The sequence below is a fragment of the Scyliorhinus torazame genome, chromosome 9 (genome assembly GCF_047496885.1).
Source record: "Scyliorhinus torazame isolate Kashiwa2021f chromosome 9, sScyTor2.1, whole genome shotgun sequence".
Taxonomy (NCBI): domain Eukaryota; kingdom Metazoa; phylum Chordata; class Chondrichthyes; order Carcharhiniformes; family Scyliorhinidae; genus Scyliorhinus; species Scyliorhinus torazame.
Genome location: NC_092715.1, coordinates 18,098,192 through 18,119,043, shown reverse-complemented (window position 1 = coordinate 18,119,043; position 20,852 = coordinate 18,098,192). Strand labels below are relative to the sequence as shown.

Below are 20,852 nucleotides of genomic sequence, written 5' to 3'. Positions count from 1 at the left end.
TTAACTAGGAGCGGGGCGGCAAAAAAGGTGGTGGTGGACCAGAAGAAGGGAGGGAAGAAGGACAAAATGGCGGCGGGCGGAGACCAGGCAGCGTGGAGGCAGTGGGCGGAGGAGCAACAGGAGGGTATCCAGCGCTGCCTCAGAGAGATTAAAACGGACCTGCTAGAGCCGATGTAGGCTTCTATTGATAAGCTGCTGGAGACACAGACGGCCCAGGGGGTGGCGATCTGAGAGGCTCGACAAAAGATCTCTGACAATGAGGACGAGATCTTAGGCCTGGCGGTAAAGGTGGAGGCGCACGAGGCGCTCCACAAGAAATGGCAGGAGCGTTTCGAGGAGATTGAGAATCGGTCGAGGCGCAAGAATCTACGGATTCTGGGCCTCCCGGGGGGCTGGAGGGGCCGGACGTGGGGGCCTATGTGGTCACCAGAAGGTGGGGGTGAGTTACCTTCTTGAACGCTGCAGCCCTTGAGGTGTAGGTACACCCATTATGCTGTTAGGGAGGGAGTAACAGGATATTGCCCCAGTGACAGTGAAGGAACGGCCGATATATTTCCCAGTCCGGGTGGTTAGTGACTTGGAGGGGAGCCTCCAGGGGGTGGGGTTCCCAGGTATCTGCTGCTCTTGTCCTTCTAGATGGGAGTGGCCGAGGTTGTGGATTTGGAAGGTGCTGCTGAAGGAACCTCGGTGAGTTCCTGCAGTGCATCTTGTAGATGGTGCACACGGCTGCCACTGTGTGTCGGTGGTGGAGGGTTTGAATGTTTGTGGAAGGAGGAGCAATCAAGCGGGGCTGCTTTGTCCTGGGTGGTGTTGAGCTTCTTGAGTGTTGTTGGAGCTGCACTCATCCAGGCAAGTGGAGAGTATTCCATCACACTCCTGACTTGTGCCTTGTAGATGGTGGACAGGCTTTGAGGGGGGGGGGGTTATAGGGTAAATATTCCCCTTTCCTCTCATTGCCCTCAAACTGAAGCCCTTGCGATAATTATAATCAACTCTGATCCCTGTTTTTGTTGTTTCAGATGTAATCTATGCAGCTGTTGTGGTTTAGGAGTGATCATTAACAGTAAGTTCTGTTCATGTTGAACCAAGGCTGTACTGTTTTTCCATGCAGGTTGTAGGGAGCATCATGGGTTTCGCCAGTTTGTAAACTTGATTTTGCCATTCTCATTTCATGTTGTATAACACATCTCTACAGCCATATCTGTCTGATTTGTTAAGAAAGATAAAGACATGCATTTATATAGCGCCTTTCATAACCTCTGGATGTTCCAAAGAAAGCACTTGACGGCCAGCGAAGCATTTTTGAAATTTATTCTAATTTAGCAAAGCTGACACCAAATGATGCAGAGCAAGTTCCCAGAACCAGCAATCTGATAATGACCAGGTCATCTGTTTATGTTCTGTTTGCTCAGGGGTAAATACCAGCCAGGCCATCTCCCATAAGACCATAAGACATAGGAGCAGAATTAGGCCACTCGGCCCATCGAATCTGCTCCGCCATTCAATCATGGCTGATATTTTCTCATCCCCATTCTCCTGCCTTCTCCCCATAACCCCTGATCCCCTTATCAATCAAGAACCTATCTATCTCTGTCTTAAAGACACTCAGTGAATTGGCCTCCACAGCCTTCTGCAGCAAAGAGTTCCACAGATTCACCACCCTCTGGCTGAAGAAATTCCTCCTCATCTCTGTTTTAAAGGATCGTCCCTTTAGTCTGAGATTGTGTCCTCTGCTTTGAGTTTTTCCTACAAGTGGAAACATCCTCTCCACGCCCACTCTATCCAGGCCTCGCAGTATCCTGTAAGTTTCAATTAGATCCCCCCATATCCTTCTAAACTCCAACGAGTACAGACCCAGAGTCCTTAACCGTTCCTCATACAACAAGTTCGTCATTCCAGGGATCACTCTTGTGAACCTCCTCTGGACTCTTTCCAAGGCCAGCACATCCTTCCTTAGATACGAAGCCCAAAACTGCTCACAATACTCCAAATGGGGTCTGACCAGAGCCTTATGCAGCCTCAGAAGTACATCCCTGGTCTTGTATTCTAGCCCTCTCGACATGAATGCTAACATTGCATTTGTCTTCCTAACTGCCGACTGAACCTGCACGTTAACCTTAAGAGAATCGTGAACAAGGACTCCCAAGTCCCTTTGTGCTTCTGATTGCCTCAGCATTTCCCCATTTAGAAAATATTCTATGCCTCCATTCCTCCTTCCAAAGTGCATAACCTCACACTTTGCCACATTGTATTTCATCTGCCATTTCTTTGACCACTCTCCTAGCCTGTCCAAGTCCTTCTGTAGCCCGCCTGCTTCCTCAATACCACCTGTCCCGCCACAGAAAGTTAAGAATCCCTGGGTGACAGGTCGCCCGAAGAAATGTTATCATCTCTGTTCCGTTCTTCAAAAATGTCTCACTTCAACATTGCAAAATGTGTGGATTTAATCTGTTACCCTACGACTGATGGCTTATTGCGTATAGCTTCAGCTGAAGCCATAAGAGCTCCATGTTCCCCTGCGTCCCTATTACCATTGCTATTTGTATGTTATATGTGAGGCTGTTTTCTCAGTGTCGAGGACTTAACTTCAAGTCTTGAAAGGAATGGACCTGCTCACTATAATGTTCTTGCCGGGTAGCCTGATTTATTCCAAGAACACTTGTAGCTAAAGCTATGAATGATTGATTAACATTAACTGTGGGTAAACTATATACAAGACAACAGATGAACAACAGTAAAATTATGCACAAGCAACCTCACTCTTCAGCTTCCTCCAACCAGTCTAAGATCAGCTGACTCTAACATTCAGTTATATACTAGTGAGACTCCTAGTGGTCAGTCGATGAATTACAACAGAACCGTGATATCCCTGCACTCACAAGGCAACACCAGATTTCTATGGAGTCTTTGACAAAGTTCCTCCTGGAAAGTTCTTGTCCAATCCACGATGGAATCAAGGGGACAATATTAAATTGAATCCGACACTTGCTGACCAGCAGAAGGCAGAGTGGTACGATGAGGTATCATCCTCTCCTGGAGATGTCGTCTCCGGACTGGCCCAGGGAACTATGTTGGGTCCTTTACTTGTGTTGAAAAATATAAGTGACTTTCCCAACAAGTTAAAAGACAGGGTGTGACTATTTGCAGATTGCAGCGTCATTTACACAAAACTCAGAATCATATCAATTTACTGCAAGGTGATCTTCTGGAATTGCAAGAATGGTAGAACAACGGGATACTGTCTACCCAGTGATGAATGAGCTCCTTGGGCTGGATTGTCTGAGTCTGCGGCTATGTCCGCAGGATCCGTCTGCTCTGACGACCAGAAAGTCGGCGTTCCATCCAGTGGGGGACTAGCAGCCGCGCATCGTAAAGCCCCGGCCACAGAATGTCCCTGTCTGTGGCCGCGCAGGTGCACGCCGGCAACTTGCGGCGGATGCGCCATACAACGTGGTGCCGGCCAGGCGCGGACCCGGCCTGTCGAAAAACAGCCCACCTGTAACCCCCCTCGCCAGCCCCAGACCACCCCTCACCAGTCCCGCCAGCCCGGACGAAGCCCCCCCCCGCCGACTGTGGAGGCGCTGGACTCAGTCCGCAGCCGTCACGCGAGGACCCCGAACAGAGTGAGCACACGCGCCCCACGCCGTCGGGGACTTGGCCAATCGAGGGCGGAGCGTCGGGGGAGGAGCTTAGGTGACGTCCTGAGGCCGTCCGTGCGGCGAACTCCCCGAGTACGTCGTTTTTGAGGGGGCGGAGCATCGCAAAATCGGCGGCGCCCCAGATTCCGCCATAAACGGGGACTTTCCGGCCGGTCGCCGAACAAGATTCCGGCATCGTTGCTCGGAGAATCCCACCCCTCGCGTTTCCTAGAACTGCCATGGTACCTGTAAATGTTTTTGTTCCATTCCCAGTGCACTGCCAGTTATTGCCAGTGAAAAGGAGGAGAGATGTGTCATGGGGAAACAGTGTTGTGGTTGTGATTGGGGGTCCGTTGAGCGATATTTGCCTGTGTAATATTTAACACTCAGAAACCCAGATCAAACTACAAGACGCCACAAAGGCTGGCAAGAGGAGGCAGGTGGCAGATGGACAAAGCACGGTGTTTTGGTCACCTTTGGCTTCAGTAGGTTGTTGGTTGAAGGAGGGACAGCTGAAGGGGACAGTACCATTGTTCAATCCTGGAAACGAATGAAGCAGAGGAAGAGAGAGTGTGATGAGCCAGAATTGAGCAGCTCAGAGATCCTCACACCCGCATGGGCAGAATCAATTCAGAGGAATATTGACTTTAGTCACATGGATGTGGGGGACAATCTAATCTAAGGAACAGGTGATAATTAAAAACCACCTGAACCCCATGCACATTGCAGCCTGTAACACATTGTTTGATGTCTTTGTATAAACCAATCCAAATCTAACCGAATGGCAATTAAGTCTGTTGTCCCTACCCTTGTCAGTCACAGTGTATTGTCGTGCAGTTTGGGTTTGAAGCACTGGGCAGCACGGTAGCACAGTGGTTAGCACTGTTGCTTCACAGCGCCAGGGTCCCGGGTTTGATTCCCAGCTTGGGTCACTGTCTGTGCGGACCCTGCACGTTCTCCCCGTGTCTGCGTGGGTTCCCTCCGGGTGCTCCGGTTTCCTCCCACAGTTCAAAGACGTGAAGGTTAGGTGGATTGGCCATGATAAATTGCCCCTTCGTGTCCAAAAAAGGTTAGGTGGGGTTGCGGAGATAGGATGGAGGTGTGGGCTTAAGTAGGAGGGTAGCTCATGTCAGTCCAATATTCAAAAAGGGAGGTAGAGAGAAAGCAGGGAATTATAGACCAGTAAGCCTAACATCGGAAGTGGGGAAAATTCTTGAATCCATTATCAAGGACTTTATAGCGGAACATTTAGAAAGCAGTGGCAGGATCAGTCAGAGTCAGCATGGATTTATGAAGGGAAAATCATGCTTGGCAAATCTGTTGGAATTCTTTGAAGGGGCAACCAGTACAGTCGACAAGGGGGAGCCAGTCGATGTGGTATATTTGGACTTTCAGAAGGCGTTTGACAAAGTCCCGCATAAAAGACTATTGTGTTACTGGGTTATGGGGATAGGGTGGGGGTGCGGGCTTGGACAGGGTGCTCTTTCAAAGGGCCGGTGCAGACTTGATGGGCTGAATGGTCTCCTTCTGCACTGTAAATTCTATGATTCTATGATGTCTGTCCCTCTATACGCTATTTAACATTCTCTCATTATCCCCACAGACGTTTCTTCCCATGGTCGGACAGTGACAGTCACAGATGGTGTGATTTTTGAGGATTCGACAGGCGTGCTACCTTGTTGTGCAGTTTCAACCATTCGCACCAGATTACACTGACACCCGCTGTGATGGATGGTACAACGGCAGACGTGGAATTAGCACAGTTTTCTGTTTAACTGTACATATTCTGGTCTGGATGATTCACCGTCTGAGAATTTGATACAGCAGCGTATCAGTGTTCGATTGTTCAGCGTTTGACTGTGCTCACTGTGCTTGATTGGTTAAGCCTGGCCGTGGACTCGGGGAAAAGGAAACTGAGCTGTAAGGGCAGGAAGCCGGACCGTTAGCATGAGTGTAGATGTTCTGTGACTGCAAAGCTATTTTAAGGCACTTTAAATAAAGTTCTTACACACTTCAAAACTAGTGTCATACCTGCATTGTTCTGAGGTAAATCAAATGTAGAAATGCGAATATTCGAGCAGCTCACAAATGACACGTCCAAGTTTAATACAGTGGGAAATTCTCTGGAAAAATACTTTGGTCAAAGACAAAAGTGATGATTGAGCGATATACATTCTCCCAGTGATGCCAGGGAAGGGTGAGATCATAAAACAATACATGCCAGCACTGCGGCACTTGCCTGTCTCGGTAAATTTGACAGATTAACCAAAGAACTAATCTGTCACCAATTAATAGAAAATGGTTCAATCTTTATAAATTAGGGAACATCACCTCATGGAACAAGGCAGGACCTTGGGAATCCATATTGACTCTGCCCTGTTGGATTCAGAGATGTTCCACGGAAATGCACCCTCAGACTCGGGGACACTGGCACAGCTCACGCTTTTAAAATTTTTATTTGACGGGACATGAGGGTGTCTGGCTGGGCCAGCATTTATTCCCCCTCCCTAACTGCCCTCCCTTTCAGAGGGCATTTGAGAGTCAATCACATTGCTGTGGATCATGGAAAATCGGAACAGGAGGAGGCCATTCGGCCCTTCGAGTCTGCTCAGCCATTCATTAGGATCATGGCTGATCATCCAACTCAATAGCCTCATCCCGCTTTCCCCCACATCCTTTATTCCCCTTCGCCCGAAGTGCGAAATCTAACTCCTTCTTGAAAACATCCTGGGTGCGATTCAGTGGCCTTGCTTCGCTCGAGCGAGGGCGCGATCAGGCCGGTGAATAGCGGGAGAGGTGAAAAACGAGAATCCCGCCGTGAGTCAATCCATTTACTGCAAAACAAAATAAATTTAGAGTATCCAATTCTTTTGTTTCCAATCAAGAGGCAATTTAGCGTGCCCAATCCACCGGCCCATGCGCATTTTTGGGTTGTGGGGGCGAAACCCACGCAGACACGGGGAGAATGTGCAAACTCCACACGGACAGTGACCCGGGGCCGGGATCGAACCCGGGTCCTCGGCGCCGTGGGGCAGCAGTGCTAATCACTGCATCACCATGCCGCCCAGTCAATCCATTTACGATGCAACCGACCCGCTCCCGTAGGGGAAATCGGGACCTCACCATAGCGTGGTGAGAAACCAATTATCACCACTTAACCCAATTTCCAACCCCATATCCAACGGCCTCCTATCATTCAGCCGCCTCCCCAGCAAGTGGTCACGCTGGTGCCGATTAGTACTCCTGGTAAGGGTCCTCTGGGGGCTCTGGGGCAGCACATGCACAGTCGTGCCCCCCTGTCCCGGATACTGAGTGCGGGACAGTGCGTTGTCAGCAGGGTGGAATTGGGGGATCTGGTGGCCGCCGTCGCCACTCCATGGGACGGGTCCAGGTTGGCACCCAGCACCCCCCTCCTCCCGGTCAGTGTCCACAGGGCCCTGGGGCTCGCTTCAGGATGAAGGGGCAGCTGGTTCGAGCCCCGGCTGCCCCTGCATCATCTGGCTCTGCCGGCCTTGGCGGTTCCCTAAGGCCTGCACCATCATGTTGGCGCCCTCAGCGACGCTCTTCAGTGTTTGGGCCACGCTCTGCAGCGCCTCAGCAGTGCCCATCGGAGGGTGGAACATGTCCCGCAGAACATCGCCAAGGTCAGCCTGGTACTGAGTCATGTCCCCCAGTGAGTCGGACATTGTGCCGAGACCCTCAACCATGGCCGTCACCAAATGCCCAATGCCTTGGACACCTTCACTCTCCACTGCGGTCACCATCCTTGCGGTGTTGGCCTCAGTGCCACTCATTGCCGGTGACATCTCCTCACCCGTCGCCTCTGGGACTCCTCCAATCGGCTATGGATCTGCTGGAGTGACGCTGACATCTCCCTCTGACCGTCCCGGCCCTCTCCCCACCGTCTCCATCAGCTCCGGGTAACCAATTCCACAGGCTCAGCATCAGGCTGGGACCCAGCTGGGCCCTGGGATCCAGCAGCCCTCCGACTGCTGTCTCGCCTGAGGGTTCCTGGGGGTTCCTGCCTCCACCTGATGTGCATCAGCAGCAGTGTGGTGCTCACCAGACTGTGCCTCAGAAGCCTGTCCACTACTGTTGCTCAGCGAGGTGTGTGTCTCTGAGGGTGGCGATGACAGCTGTGGCACGTTGACTGTGGCCTCCTCGAAGCCCTCCAATGGGGTGTTCTCATGGGAGGCGGGTGAGGGGGGGGGGGCGGGTATCCACCCCAGATGGGCCGATGCCGTTGGCTGGAGGTCCTGTGTGAAATTGACATGTGGTCAGTGGGAGGGGTGGGTCAGTCTGTTTGGCAAAACAACTCACGTGTGACAGTCCATCAGGGTGGCGCCCGGTGGATCTCACAACTGCAAATTGCGCCAACCTCCGCATTGGTGACCACTCTGTTCTTGGCCACTCCCATCACCCTCAGGGCCCGTTCGTCGAAGGTGGTGAGGATTCTGATGTCCGGCACCCTGCCACCCGTCTGGGTCCTTTCCTGTGTGGGGTCACCGGTGGAGGTGTGGGGGTGGGGGGAGGAGGTTCTGGGGGGGGGGGGGGGAGGGGGAGAAGATTTCAGGGTGCAGTTTGGGGTGGGGCGGTGTGGGTGGCATGAGTAGAGCAGGACACGCCACGGTGCTGGGCGGTACGGTGCCAGGTGCAGCCTTGTTGTGGGGGGGGGGGGGAACGGGAGGGGGAGTGATGCCCGGTCACCCGTGCAGCCAGGTGTATGTAGGTCGCTGGCCTGCTTGCGGCACAGGGTGCCCGTTCTCCTGGTGATGCTGCCTGTGCTGACGGCAGCTGCCACCTCCTCCCAGGTGGCACCGGCTGCCCCATGGCTTACCTTCCGGAACCCTGGGGAAACAGGACATCCCTCCTGGCGTGGACCCTCTCCAGGGGCCTCCCCAGGTCTGCATCCCCGAATTGTGGGGGCCGGTCGCCTCGGAGCCGTGGCTGTGAGCTGAGTGGGGCTGGCTGTGCAGGAGCAGTTTATGTGCTGCTCTACCTTGCAGGAGGGGTGGGCTGGCGGGGGGCGGTTCCAGTGAATCAGCTGGTGAGCCTTGATTTACGGCGTCAATCCTGTGGGGCCTCCTTAAGTGGATCAATTAACGTTGTATTGTGGTGACGGACTCTCTGGGCTGACTACCGGCACGCTCGCGGCAGTTCCCGCCTCTGATGACACTTGAAACAACGTTTTGGCCTCAACTACTTCCTGTGGTAATGAATTCCACAGGACGACCACGCTCTGGGTGACAAAATTTCTCCTCATCTCTGTCCTAAATGGTCTACCCCGTATCCTCAGGCTGTGACCCCTGGTTCTGGACACACCCACCATCGGGAACATCCTCCCTGCATCTACCCTGTCCAGCCCGGTTAGAATTTTATCGGTTTCTATGAGATCCCCCCTCATTCTTCTGAACTCCAGTGAATACAATCCGAACAGATTCAATCTCTACTCATACGTCAGTCCTTCCATCCCAGGAATCAGTCTGGTAAACTTTCGCTGCACTTCCTCTAGAGCAAGAACATCCTTCCTCAGAGAAGGAGACCAAAACTGCCTCCTTTACCGCCTGCTGCACCTGCATGCTTACCTTCAGTGACTGGTGTACGGGGACACCCAGGTCTCATTGCACATTCCCCTCTCCTAATTCATGGCCATTCAGACAATACTCTGCCTTCTCGTTTTTGCTCCCAAAGTGGATAACCTCACATTTCTCCAAATTATACTGCATCTGCCATTCATTTGCCCACTCACTCAACTTGTCCGAATCACACTGAAGGATCTCCGTATCCTCCTCACAGCTCACCCTCCCACCTAACTTGGTGTCATTTGCAAATTTGGAAACATGACATTTTGTTCCCTTGTCCAAATTAATATATATCGTGAATAGCTGGGGTCCCAGCACCGATCCCTGTGGCATCCCATTAGTCACTGCCTCGCCATCCAATTTTCTTCTGAAAGCTTCAACTAAATCCAGCTCCACCACACTCTTAGGCCGTGCACCCCAGATCTGAACAACTCACTGCGTGACAACCTTTTCCTCCTGCCTTCGTTGCTTCTTTGTCATTCATATTCAGTTGGTCTCTTCTGGTTCTCCATTCTTCCACCAAGGGGAACGGTCTTTCCCCGTCTCTGCCCAGACCCCTAGTGATGTTGAACACCTCCATCCAATCCCCTCCCAACCTTCTCTTCTCCAAGAAAAACAGCCCCAGCTTCTGCAAACTATCCTCGTCGCTGGAGTTCCAAGTCTCGGGAATCATTCTCCTGAATATTTCCTACACTCCCTTCAGCACCTTCACATCTTTCCTCAAGCCTGGTTTCCAAAACTGGATGCAATATCCCAGTTGAGGCTGCGTTTCAAGCAGGTTGAACATGACACTCTTGTTCTTGTACTCTCTGCTCCTATTGATAAATCCCAGGATCTCATAGGCCTTAATAAACATTTCTCAACCTGCCCAATGACTTTGAATATACAAAGAACAAAGAACAAAGAAATGTACAGCACAGGAACAGGCCCTTCGGCCCTCCAAGCCCGTGCCGACCATGCTGCCCGACTAAACTACAATCTTCTACACTTCCTGGGTCCATATCCCTCTATTCCCATCCTATTCATGTATTTGTCAAGATGCCCCTTAAATGTCACTATCGTCCCTGCTTCCACCACCTCCTCCGGTAGCGAGTTCCAGGCACCCACTACCCTCTGCGTAAAAAACTTGCCTCGTACATCTACTCTAAACCTTGCCCCTCTCACCTTAAACCTATGCCCCCTAGTAATTGACCCCTCTACCCTGGGGAAAAGCCTCTGACTATCCACTCTGTCTATGCCCCTCATAATTTTGTAGACCTCTATCAGGTCGCCCCTCAACCTCCCTCGTTCCAGTGAGAACAAACGGAGTTTATTCAACCGCTCCTCATAGCTAATGCCCTCCATACCAGGCAACATCCTGGTAAATCTCTTCTGCACCCTCTCTAAAGCCTTCACATCCCTCTGGTAGTGTGGCGACCAGAATTGAACACTATACTCCAAGTGTGGCCTAACTAAGAGTCTATACAGCTGCAACATGACTTGCCAATTCTTATACTCAAGGGAATATAGCCCTTTAGAAATTTATTTTATGTTGTCTCTCCTGCTCCACCTTATCAAAATGAATCACTTCACACTTGTCTGCATTAAATGTATCTGCCACTTGCCCACCCATTCCACTAACCCTTCCAGATCATAGAATCCCCATAGTGCAGAAGGAGGCCATTCAGTCCATTGGGTCTGCCTCCACCTCCTGAAAGAGCACCCGGCCTAGGTCCACTCCCCCACCCTGTCCCTGTAACCCTACCCAACCTGCCCATCTTTGCACACTAAGGGGCAATTTTATCATGGCCAATCCACCTAACCTGCACATCTTTAAACTGTGGGAGGAAACCGGAGCACCCACAGGAAACCCAGACAGACAAGATATCATAGAATGATATCTTAAGCATACTGTGCTTAAGGATGCCATTTGGTCCATCAAAACTACTCCTACCTTCTGAAAGAGCACCCTCCCACTCCCCCGCCCTATCCCTGTATCCCCATAACCCCGCCTAACCTGTACATCCCGGGACACCAGGGGCCAATCTTATCATGGCCAATCCACCTAACCTGCACGTCTTTGGACTGTGGGAGGAAACCGGAGCACCCGGAGGAAACCCACGCAGACACGGGGAGAACGTGCAGACTCCGCACAGACAGTGACCCAAGCCGGGAATCGAACCTGGGACCCTGGCGCTGTGAAGCGGCAGCGCTAACCACTGTGCTGACCACCCCGCCCCCTTGTAGTTCCTCACTGTTGTCACACAAATGCCTCTTTATCTTGCAAAAATGTTTTAAAAAAACACTTTGAACTGATTGGAAATTCAACACTTCAATGTTCCTCCGAGAGGAACTGTGAAGAGAGAAACATTTTTTAAAAAGCCTCCAGACATCAGAATCCAACACTCTAACTAAGGAAGGGATTAAAAATGAAACCCTAACCCTAACCCTAACCCTAATCAACAGTAAAGACATGGGGGAACCAGCCAACAAACATGCAACAAACATCCGCTTCGGAGGATCATATAACCCTGTTGGTGTCTATTATTATCGGAAATGTGTAAAAGGTTTCTGAAATGAAAGTTAAATACGTGATCACTTGTTCCGCAACAAAGATTGCAAGAAATGTTAATCAAATTCCTTTTTGAGAATATACAGACAGGAGGTTTTGAAGAACTGCTTTTGCCAAGCCAAACATGGATAGAAATCACCAACATCATCATAGATTATCATAGAATTTACCGTGCAGAAGGAGGCCATTCGGCCCATCGAGTCTGCACCGGCTCTTGGAAAGAGCACCCTACCCAAGGTCAACACCTCCACCCTATCCCCATAACCCAGTAACGCCACCCAACACTAAGGGCAATTTTGGACACTAAAGGCAATTTATCACGGCCAATCCACCTAACCAGCACATCTTTGGTCTGTGGGAGGAAGCCGGAGGACCCGGAGGAAACCCACCAACACACGGGGCGAACGTGCAGACTCCGCACAGACAGTGACCCAAGCCGGAATCGAACCTGGGACCCTGGAGCTGTGAAGCAATTGTGCTCTCCACAATGCTACCGTGCTGCCCTAACCTCATCGGGAACATCATCTGGAAAAACTGCTGAATGGAGCAGTAAAGAATCTCCCTCTCTCTCTTAAGTTGAGAAGATAATTATCTTTACAGCATGAAAAATCCAACCCAAGTGACAGTGGGCAGGACCCTCCATCCGGGCAGCCGGCCAATGGAGTCTCCCGTTGTGGCCACCCCCGTGACGCCTAGAAACCCACGGGCATGAGTGCGCTGCCGGCGAAGCTGAGGATCCCGCCGAGGGAGATTCTCGCCCAGTGACTGCCCATTGGAAAGAATCCCAGAAGGAACCCATCAATTTCGGGGAGTCGGATCATGGAATTAAAAGGAAATATTTTGTCTCCAGGAAAGTTCAGTCAGCTGGATTTTAATTCAGTATCAGGGTTTTAAACGGAAACCACAAAGTTCAGATGGCCTCAATGTTCAGCAAGCTACACCTCAAGGACAAATGGACTTATCGTATATTCTTTTAATTTTTATTTCGGACTCTTTTCCTTCTTCTGACATGTCTGTCTGTGTTGTTGCATCATTTATTATTTTTCCTTGGGTTTAGTAGCTAAGAGACTTGTTCTTTTTTCAACTCAAGAACTCCAGGATTAATTGGCTCCTGATTAAAAATAAATACATTTGGATTAGAAAACATAGAACATAGCACAGTACAGCACAGAACAGGCCCTTCGGCCCTCGGTGTTGTGCCGAGCTTTGTCCGAAACCAGGCTATCCCACTCCCTGTCATTCTGGTGTGCTCTACCAGGCATCTACCCGAAAAATAAATTACAAAACCTTTGTTGCAACTAACTGAGGTTGCTGAATACAGTGGAGCCAGTTCGTCCGTCCTCACCTGGTTGTATCTGCCCACCTCACAGCTCATAATGCTTTCAGGATTAGTGTTATCCGCAGGTTTGGAAATTGGACTTGTCCACCATTCAATCATTAATACAGATCAAGAAAAACAGGTGTCCTAACATCGATCCCTGGGGAACCCCAGTTTGTACCTTCCTCCAGTCTAAAAAACCATTCAGCGCTCTCTATTTCCAGTCACTCAGCCAATTTCATACCTCGCCAGTTTCATTGCTTGAGCTCCAACTTTGCTTAAAAGCTATCATGGGGCACTTCTTCAAATGTCTTTTGGAAGTCCATGTACATCCCATGAGCAGTGTTACCCTCATCCAGAGGTTGGACATGAGACACATCACCTCCATACTCTCAGAATGCCTTGATCCACTATAGTTCGCATACCGCCCCAACCAATCCACAGCCGACACCATCTCCCTGGCCCTACACTCATCCCTAGAGCATCTCGACAACAAGGATAATAATAATATTCACTTATTGTCACAAGTAGGCTTCAATGAAGTTACTGTGAAAAGCCCCTAGTTGCCACATTCCGGCGCCTGTTCGGGGAGGCCAGTACGGGAATTGAACCCGCGCTGCTGCCTTGTTCTGCATTACAAGCCAGATGTTTAGCCCACTGTGCTAAACCAGCCCCTAGCGACGTCTACTTCAGACTTCTATTCATTGACTACAGCTCTGCCTTCAACACCATGATCCCAAGCCTAGCTCATATCAAAACTCCAAAACCTAGGACTTAGCTCCTCTCTCTGCAACTGGATCCTCGACTTCCTGACCCAAAGACCACAATCAGTAAGGATAAACAACAACACCTCCTCCACAATGGTCCTCAACACCGGGGCCCCGCAAGGCTGCGTACTTAGCCCCCTACTATACTCCCTCTACGCACACAACTGTGTGGCAAAATCTGGCTCCTACTCCATCTACAAGTTTGTGAATGACACGGTGGCACAGTGGTTAGCACTGCTGCCTCAAAGCTCCAGGGTCCCGGGTTCAATTCCGGCCTCAGGTGACTGTCTATGTGAAGTTTGCACTTTCTCCCAGTGTCAGCGTGGGTTTCCTCCGGGTGCTCCGGTTTCCTCCCACAGTCCAAAGATGTGCAGGTTAGGTGGATTGGCCAAGCTAATTTGCCCCTTAGTGTCCAAAAGGTTAGATGGGGCTAGGGCAGCACAGTGGCGCAGTGGTTAGCACTGCTGCCTCACGGCTCTGAGGAGCTGGGTTTGATCCTGGCCCCAGGTCACTGTCCGTGTGGAGTTTGCACATTCTCGCCGTGTTTGCGTGGGTTTCACTCCCACAACCCAAAGATGTGCAGGGTAGGTGGATTGGCCACGCTAAATTGCCCCTTAATTGGAAAAATATAATTGGGTACTCTAAATTGTTTTAAAAGATGGTGTTATGGGGATAGGGTGGAGGTGTGGGCTTAAGTAGGGTGCTCTTTCCAGGGCCGGTGCAGACTCGATGGGCCGAATGGCCTCCTTCTGCACTGTAAATTCCATGATTCTATGATGACAGGATCATAGTGGGTCGGATACCGAACAACGGTGAGTCAGAATACAGGAGGGAGATAGAGAACCTAGTGGAATGGTGTAACGACAACAATCTCTCCCTCGATGTCAGCAAAACTAAGGAGCTGGTCATTGACTTCAGGAAGTGAAGTATCCAGAGAGTCGTGAACACCGCCCAGTCCATCACACGAACCTGCCTCCCATCCATTGACTCCATCTACACCTCCCGCTGCCTTGGGAAAGCGGGTAGCATAAGCAAAGACCCCTCCCATCGGATTATTCTTTCTTCCAACCTCTTCCACCGGGTAGGAGGTGCAAAAGTCTGAGAACACGCACTAACAGAATCAAGAACAGCTTCTTCCCCGCTGTTACCAGACTCCTGAATGATCCTCTTATGGACTGAACTGATCTCTCCACTGAGTAGTACTACACTCCGTATTGCTTCACTCGATGTCTGTGTCTATGTAGTTACATTGTGTATTTATCGTATGTCCTATGTTTTTTCATCTATGGAGCGATCTGTCCGGACTGTACGCAGAACAATACTTTTCACTGTACCTCGGTACATGTGACAATAAATCAACTCCAAATCAGCCCTCTTATCGAAAAGTTAGTTGCGCGTGACTTTTGTTGCTAACTTTTGGCTGGTTCAATTGGCTCTGTTTTATAACCTTTGCTCTCGAGTCGCCAGGTATCTTTATGATACCGCCAAGAGGTTCAAGTTCAAGTAATGATCAATAACTCAATACACCAATTAGTAAGATTCAAATCAAAGCACATTTATTATACACAGTAAATCGCTACTCATGCATTACTTCTACTTCTAAGCTCCTTCTACAACTAACAGGCCAATACTTAGCTTCGGACTGGCCCACCAGGTCAGGGGAACAAATGGCCTTTCGTTCGGGTTCTGAGTCTGCGGGATTCAAAAGCTGGTATGGACTGGTAGCTAGGAGCGCCTATCTCGTAGCGAGCGTTGACTTGAGACTTACAGTCTTTTGGCGGCAGCTGAACAGGTCACTGTCAAGGGTTGGTTCGCGTTGCTGAGTGACCCAATTTAGTGTACCCAATTCATTTTTTCCAATTAAGGCTCAATTTAGCGTGGCCAATCCACCTACCCTGCACACCTTTGGGTTGTGGGGGTGGGCAGAATGTGCAAACGCCACACGGACAGTGACCTGGGGCCGAACCTGGGACCTCGGCGCCGTGAGGCAGCAGTGCTAACCCACTGCGCCACCGTGCTGCCCAGAGGCACAGAAAGTTAGACAAAGTGACCAATTGGCCTGATATCATCCCCACAATGTAGCTGAAGTGCTCTGTCCCAATGAGAGAGAATCTCATGCCTATTGGTTAGGAGCTGATTGCCATCTACTGTGAGGAAAGGTCTCAGATCAATGGCTTTAGGCCCGTAACCCATCTGTGTAGAACCGTGAGGTCATTTTTAACCAGCAGTTGTTTGAAGCTCATCGACATTGTTTTCATACCTTTGGGTCTTCATCTCATTTAGGTTTTTTTTAACAAACAATTTTATTGAGGTATTTTTTGGCATTGTAAATAGTTACAGATAGCAGAAATATGCAAACATCAATATAAAACCAATACTTCAATCAAACCATACTGCACATGCCCGCTCCTCTCCCCGAGACACTACCCGCCTAGTTATCCCTCCTACTCTACCCTAATCTCCCCTCCCCCCCCCCCCTCTGCTGACGTTCACTCTCCTGCGAAGAAGTCGATGAATGGTTGCCACCTTCGGGCGAACCCCAGTACAGATCCCCTCAAGGCAAACTTGTTTTTTTTCCATACCCAGAAAACTCGACATGTCCGAAAGCCATAGTTCGGTCTTCGGGGGTTTTGAGTGCCTCCATGCCAGCAGTATTCGCCGCCGGGCTATTAGGGAAGCAAAGGCCAGAACATCTGCCTCTTTCTCCCCCTGGACTCCCGGGTCTTCCGAAACCCCGAATATTGCCACCCCTGGACTCATCACCACCCTTGTTTTCAGCACCCGGGACATGACCCCCACAAATCCCTCCCAGTACCCCCTAAGCTTAGGACATGCCCAAAACATGTGAACATGGTTCACTGGTCCTCCCACGCATTTAACGCACTTGTCCTCTACCCCAAAGAATTTGCTCATCCGAGCCACCGTCACTGGGGGCAGCACGGTAGCATAGTGGTTAGCACAATTGCTTCACAGCTCCAGGGTCCCAGGTTCGATTCCCGGCTTGGGTCGCTGTCTGTGCAGAGTCTGCACGTTCTCCCCGTGTGTGCGTGGGTTTCCTCCGGGTGCTCCGGTTTCCGCCCACAGTCCAAAGATGTGCGGGTTAGGTGGATTGGCCATGCTAAATTGCCCTTAGTGTCCAAAATTGCCCTTAGTGTTGGGTGGGGTTGCTGGGTTATGGGGATAGGGTGGTGGTATGGGCTTGGGTAGGGTGCTCTTGCCAAGAGCCGGTGCAGACTCGATGGGCCAAATGGCCGCCTTCTGCACTGTAAATTCTATGATCTATGTGGGCCCGGTGAATGACCTTAAATTGAATCAGGCCGAGCCTGGCACATGTTGCGGTTGAGTTTACCCTACTCAGAGCTTCCGCCCACAGCCCGTCCTCCATCTCCCCGCCGAGCTCCTCCTCCCATTTGAGTTTCAGTTCCTCCGTCTGGGACTCTTACCCCTTCATGAGCACCTTGTAAATAGCCGAGACTCTACCCTCTCCTCCTTCTCCTCTAGAGACTATTCTGTCCTGGATCCCTATTGGCGGGAGGCGTGGGAAGCATGGGACCGTTCTGTGTACAAAATCCCGCATCTGGAAGTACCTAAAGCCATTTCCCCTTTCCAGCCCAAATACTCCTCCAAGCCCCTCAAACTCGCAAAGTTCCCCTCCAGGAACATATCGCCCACCCTCCTCACCCCCGCCCGCCGCCATGTTCGAAACCCTCCATCCATGTTCCCGGGGGCGAATCGATGGTTATCACAAATTGGAGCCCAGACCAACGCCCCCACCTCCCCTGCATGCCTCCCCCATTGGCCCCATATCTGCAGGGCCGCCCCCACTAGCGGGCTGGTGGAGTACCTGGCCGGCGCAAGCGGGAGGGGAGCCACGACCCGGGCTGCCAAACTGGTGCTCCTGCACGAAGCCGCCTCCACCCGCTCCCAGATAGACCCCGTACCCACCATCCACTTCCTTATCATGGCTATATTAGCCGCCCAGTAGTAGTTGATCAGATTCGGCAATGCCAGGAGCACATCTCCTGCCCAACCAGGGACGACAACACTCTTGACCACTGCTACTCAAAAATCAAGGGCGCCTACCGTTCCATCCCCAGACCGCACTTTGGGAAATCAGACCATAAGGCGGTGCTCCTTCTCCCAGCATACAAGCAGAAACTCAAGCGGGAGAATCCAGCTAAGAAGGTTGTGCAGTGCTGGTCCGAGGAGACAGAAGAGCTCTTACGTGACTGCTTAGAGACAGTGGACTGGTCCATATTTAAGAACTCAGCGACCAACTTAAATGAGTATGCCACCACCGTCACAGACTTCATCAGCAAGTGTGTGGACGACTGCGTGCCAAAGAAAGCAGTACGTACGTTCCCCAACCGGAAACCATGGCTCAGTCGCGAGATTGACTCCCTACTGAGGGACAGATCTGAGGCGTTCAAGACAGACGACCCTGACCTATACAAGAAATCCAGGTACGACCTCCGCAAAGCCATCCGAGATGCCAAGAGAGAATATCAAACCAAGCTAGAGTCACAGACAGACTCTTGGCAGTTGTGGCAAGGACGAAACAACATAACGGGCTACAAAGCGAAGCCGAACAGTATCTCTGGCAGCAGCGCACCCCTCCCCGATGAACTCAATGCATTCTATGCTCGGTTCGAGCAGGTAACCACCAATCCGCTGGCGAGTGCCCCAGCAGCCCATAATTCACCCATACCCACCATCACAGCTTCCGAAGTCAGATTGGCCTGCCTGAAAGTGAACCCTCGGAAGGCGACGGGCCCGGACGGGATCCCTGGTCGTGCACTCAGAGCCTGCGCGGACCAGCTGGTAGAGGTATTCGCAGACATCTTTAACCTGTCTCTACTCCACTCCAAAGTACCCACCTGCTTCAAGAAGACCACCATCATACCGGTACCAAAGAAGAACCAGGCAACGTGCCTCAATGACTACGGTCCAGTGGCCCTGACTTCAGTCGTAATGAAGTGCTTCGAGAGGTTGATCATGAAGCGCATCACCTCCATAATCCCAGAACGCCTTGATCCACTGCAATTCACATACCGCTGCAACCAGTCCACATCAGACGCCATTTCACTGGCCCTACACTCATCCGTAGAGCATCTCGAAAACAAGGACTCCTACATCAGACTCCTATATATTGACTACAGCTCCGCCTTCAACACCATAATCCCAGCCAAGCTCATATTAAAGCTCCAAAACCTAGGACTTGGCTCCCCACTCTGCAACTGGATCCTCGATTTTCTGACACACAGACCACAATCAGTAAGAATGAACAACAACACCTCCTCCACAATAGTCCTCAACACCGGCGCCCCGCAAGGCTGCGTACTTAGCCCCCTACTCTACTCCCTGTACACACACGACTGCGTGGCAAAACTTGGTTCCAACTCCATCTACAAGTTTGCTGACGATACGACCATAGTGGGCCGGATCTCGAATAACGACGAGTCTGAATACAGGAGGGAGATAGAGAACCTAGTGGAGTGGTGTAGCGACAACAATCTCTCCCTCAATGCCAGCAAAACTAAAGAGCTGGTCATTGACTTCAGGAAGCAAAGTACTGTACACACCCCTGTCAGCATCAACGGGGCCGAGGTGGAGATGGTTAGCAGTTTCAAATTCCTAGGGGTGCACATCTCCAAAAATCTGTCCTGGTCCACTCACGTCGACGCTACCACTAAGAAAGCACAACAGCGCCTATACTTCCTCAGGAAACGAAGGAAATTCGGCATGTCCACATTAACCCTTACCAACTTTTACAGATGCACCATAGAAAGCATCCTATCGGGCTGCATCACAGCCTGGTATGGCAACTGCCCGGCCCAGGACCGCAAGAAACTTCAGAGAGTCGTGAACACCGCCCAGTCCATCACACGAACCTGCCTCCCATCCATTGACTCCACCTACACCTCCCGCTGCCTGGGGAAAGCGGGCAGCATAATCAAAGATCCCTCCCACCTGGCTTACTCACTCTTCCAACTTCTTCCATCGGGCAGGAGATACAGAAGTCTGAGAACACGCACGAACAGACTCAAAAACAGCTTCTTCCCCACTGTCACCAGACTCCTAAATGACCCTCTTATTGACTGACCTCATTAACACTACACCCTGTATGCTTCACCCGATGCCAGTGCTTATGTAGTTACATTGTCTATGTTGTGTTGCCCTATTATGTATTTTCTTTTATTCCCTTTCTTCCCATGTATTTAATGATCTGTTGAGCTGCTCGCAGAAAAATACTTTTCACTGTACCTCAGTACACGTGACAACAAACAAACCCAATCCAATCCAATCCAGTCCCCCCCCCGCTGCGGCTCCTTTTAAGCATCGCCTTCCTCACCCGCGGGGATTTTCCCGCCCAGACAAAGCTCCTGATGATTTTGCCGGTCCTTTTGAAGAAGGACGTGGGATAAAGATCGGGAGGCATTGGAAGATGAACAGAAATGTAGGAATGATTGTCATCTTTACCGTCTGCACCCTCCCCGCCAGTGACAGCGGGAGTGCATCCCATCTCCGAAACTCCTTTTTCATTTGTTCCACCACTCTAGTCAAAGTTAACTTCTGCAACCTGCCCCAGTCTCATGCCACCTGTATCCCCAAGTACCGGAAACCTTCCTCCACCAGCCTAAATGGCAGCCCCTTCAGTCTATTCTCCTGGCCCCTTGCCTGCACCACAAACATCTCACTCTTGGCCATATTTAATTTGTACCCTGAGAACCGGCCACATTTTCTCAATGTTTCCAGTGTATCTTCCATCCCGGCCAGTGGGTCCAACACGTACAGGAGCAGGTCATCCACATAGAGAGAGACCCTATGTCCACCGCCCCCCCCCCCCCCCCCCCTAGTCATTCCCTTCCACCTGTTTGCAGTTCTTAACGCAATCGCCAACGGCTCAATGGCCAGCGTGAACAGCAACGGGGAGAGTGGGCACCCCTGTCTGGTCCCGCGATGTAGTTTGAAATAATCTGACATTACCAAATTCTA

The 20,852-nt window shown here is 51.0% G+C and overlaps 1 protein-coding gene across 2 annotated transcripts in view; it reads left to right on the top strand.

Annotated features, from left to right (window-relative positions):
- Positions 1-5,657, top strand: part of LOC140429972 (sialic acid-binding Ig-like lectin 12) — a 78,334-nt gene extending 72,677 nt beyond the window's left edge. For both annotated transcript variants that reach the window (XM_072517557.1, XM_072517556.1), the window contains 2 exons: positions 1,020-1,063; positions 5,242-5,657. In XM_072517557.1, the coding sequence (XP_072373658.1) occupies positions 1,020-1,048 (29 nt within the window). In that variant the 3' untranslated portion in view covers positions 1,049-1,063; positions 5,242-5,657. The remainder of the gene's footprint in view (positions 1-1,019; positions 1,064-5,241) is intronic.
- The last annotated feature ends 15,195 nt before the right edge of the window (positions 5,658-20,852 follow it).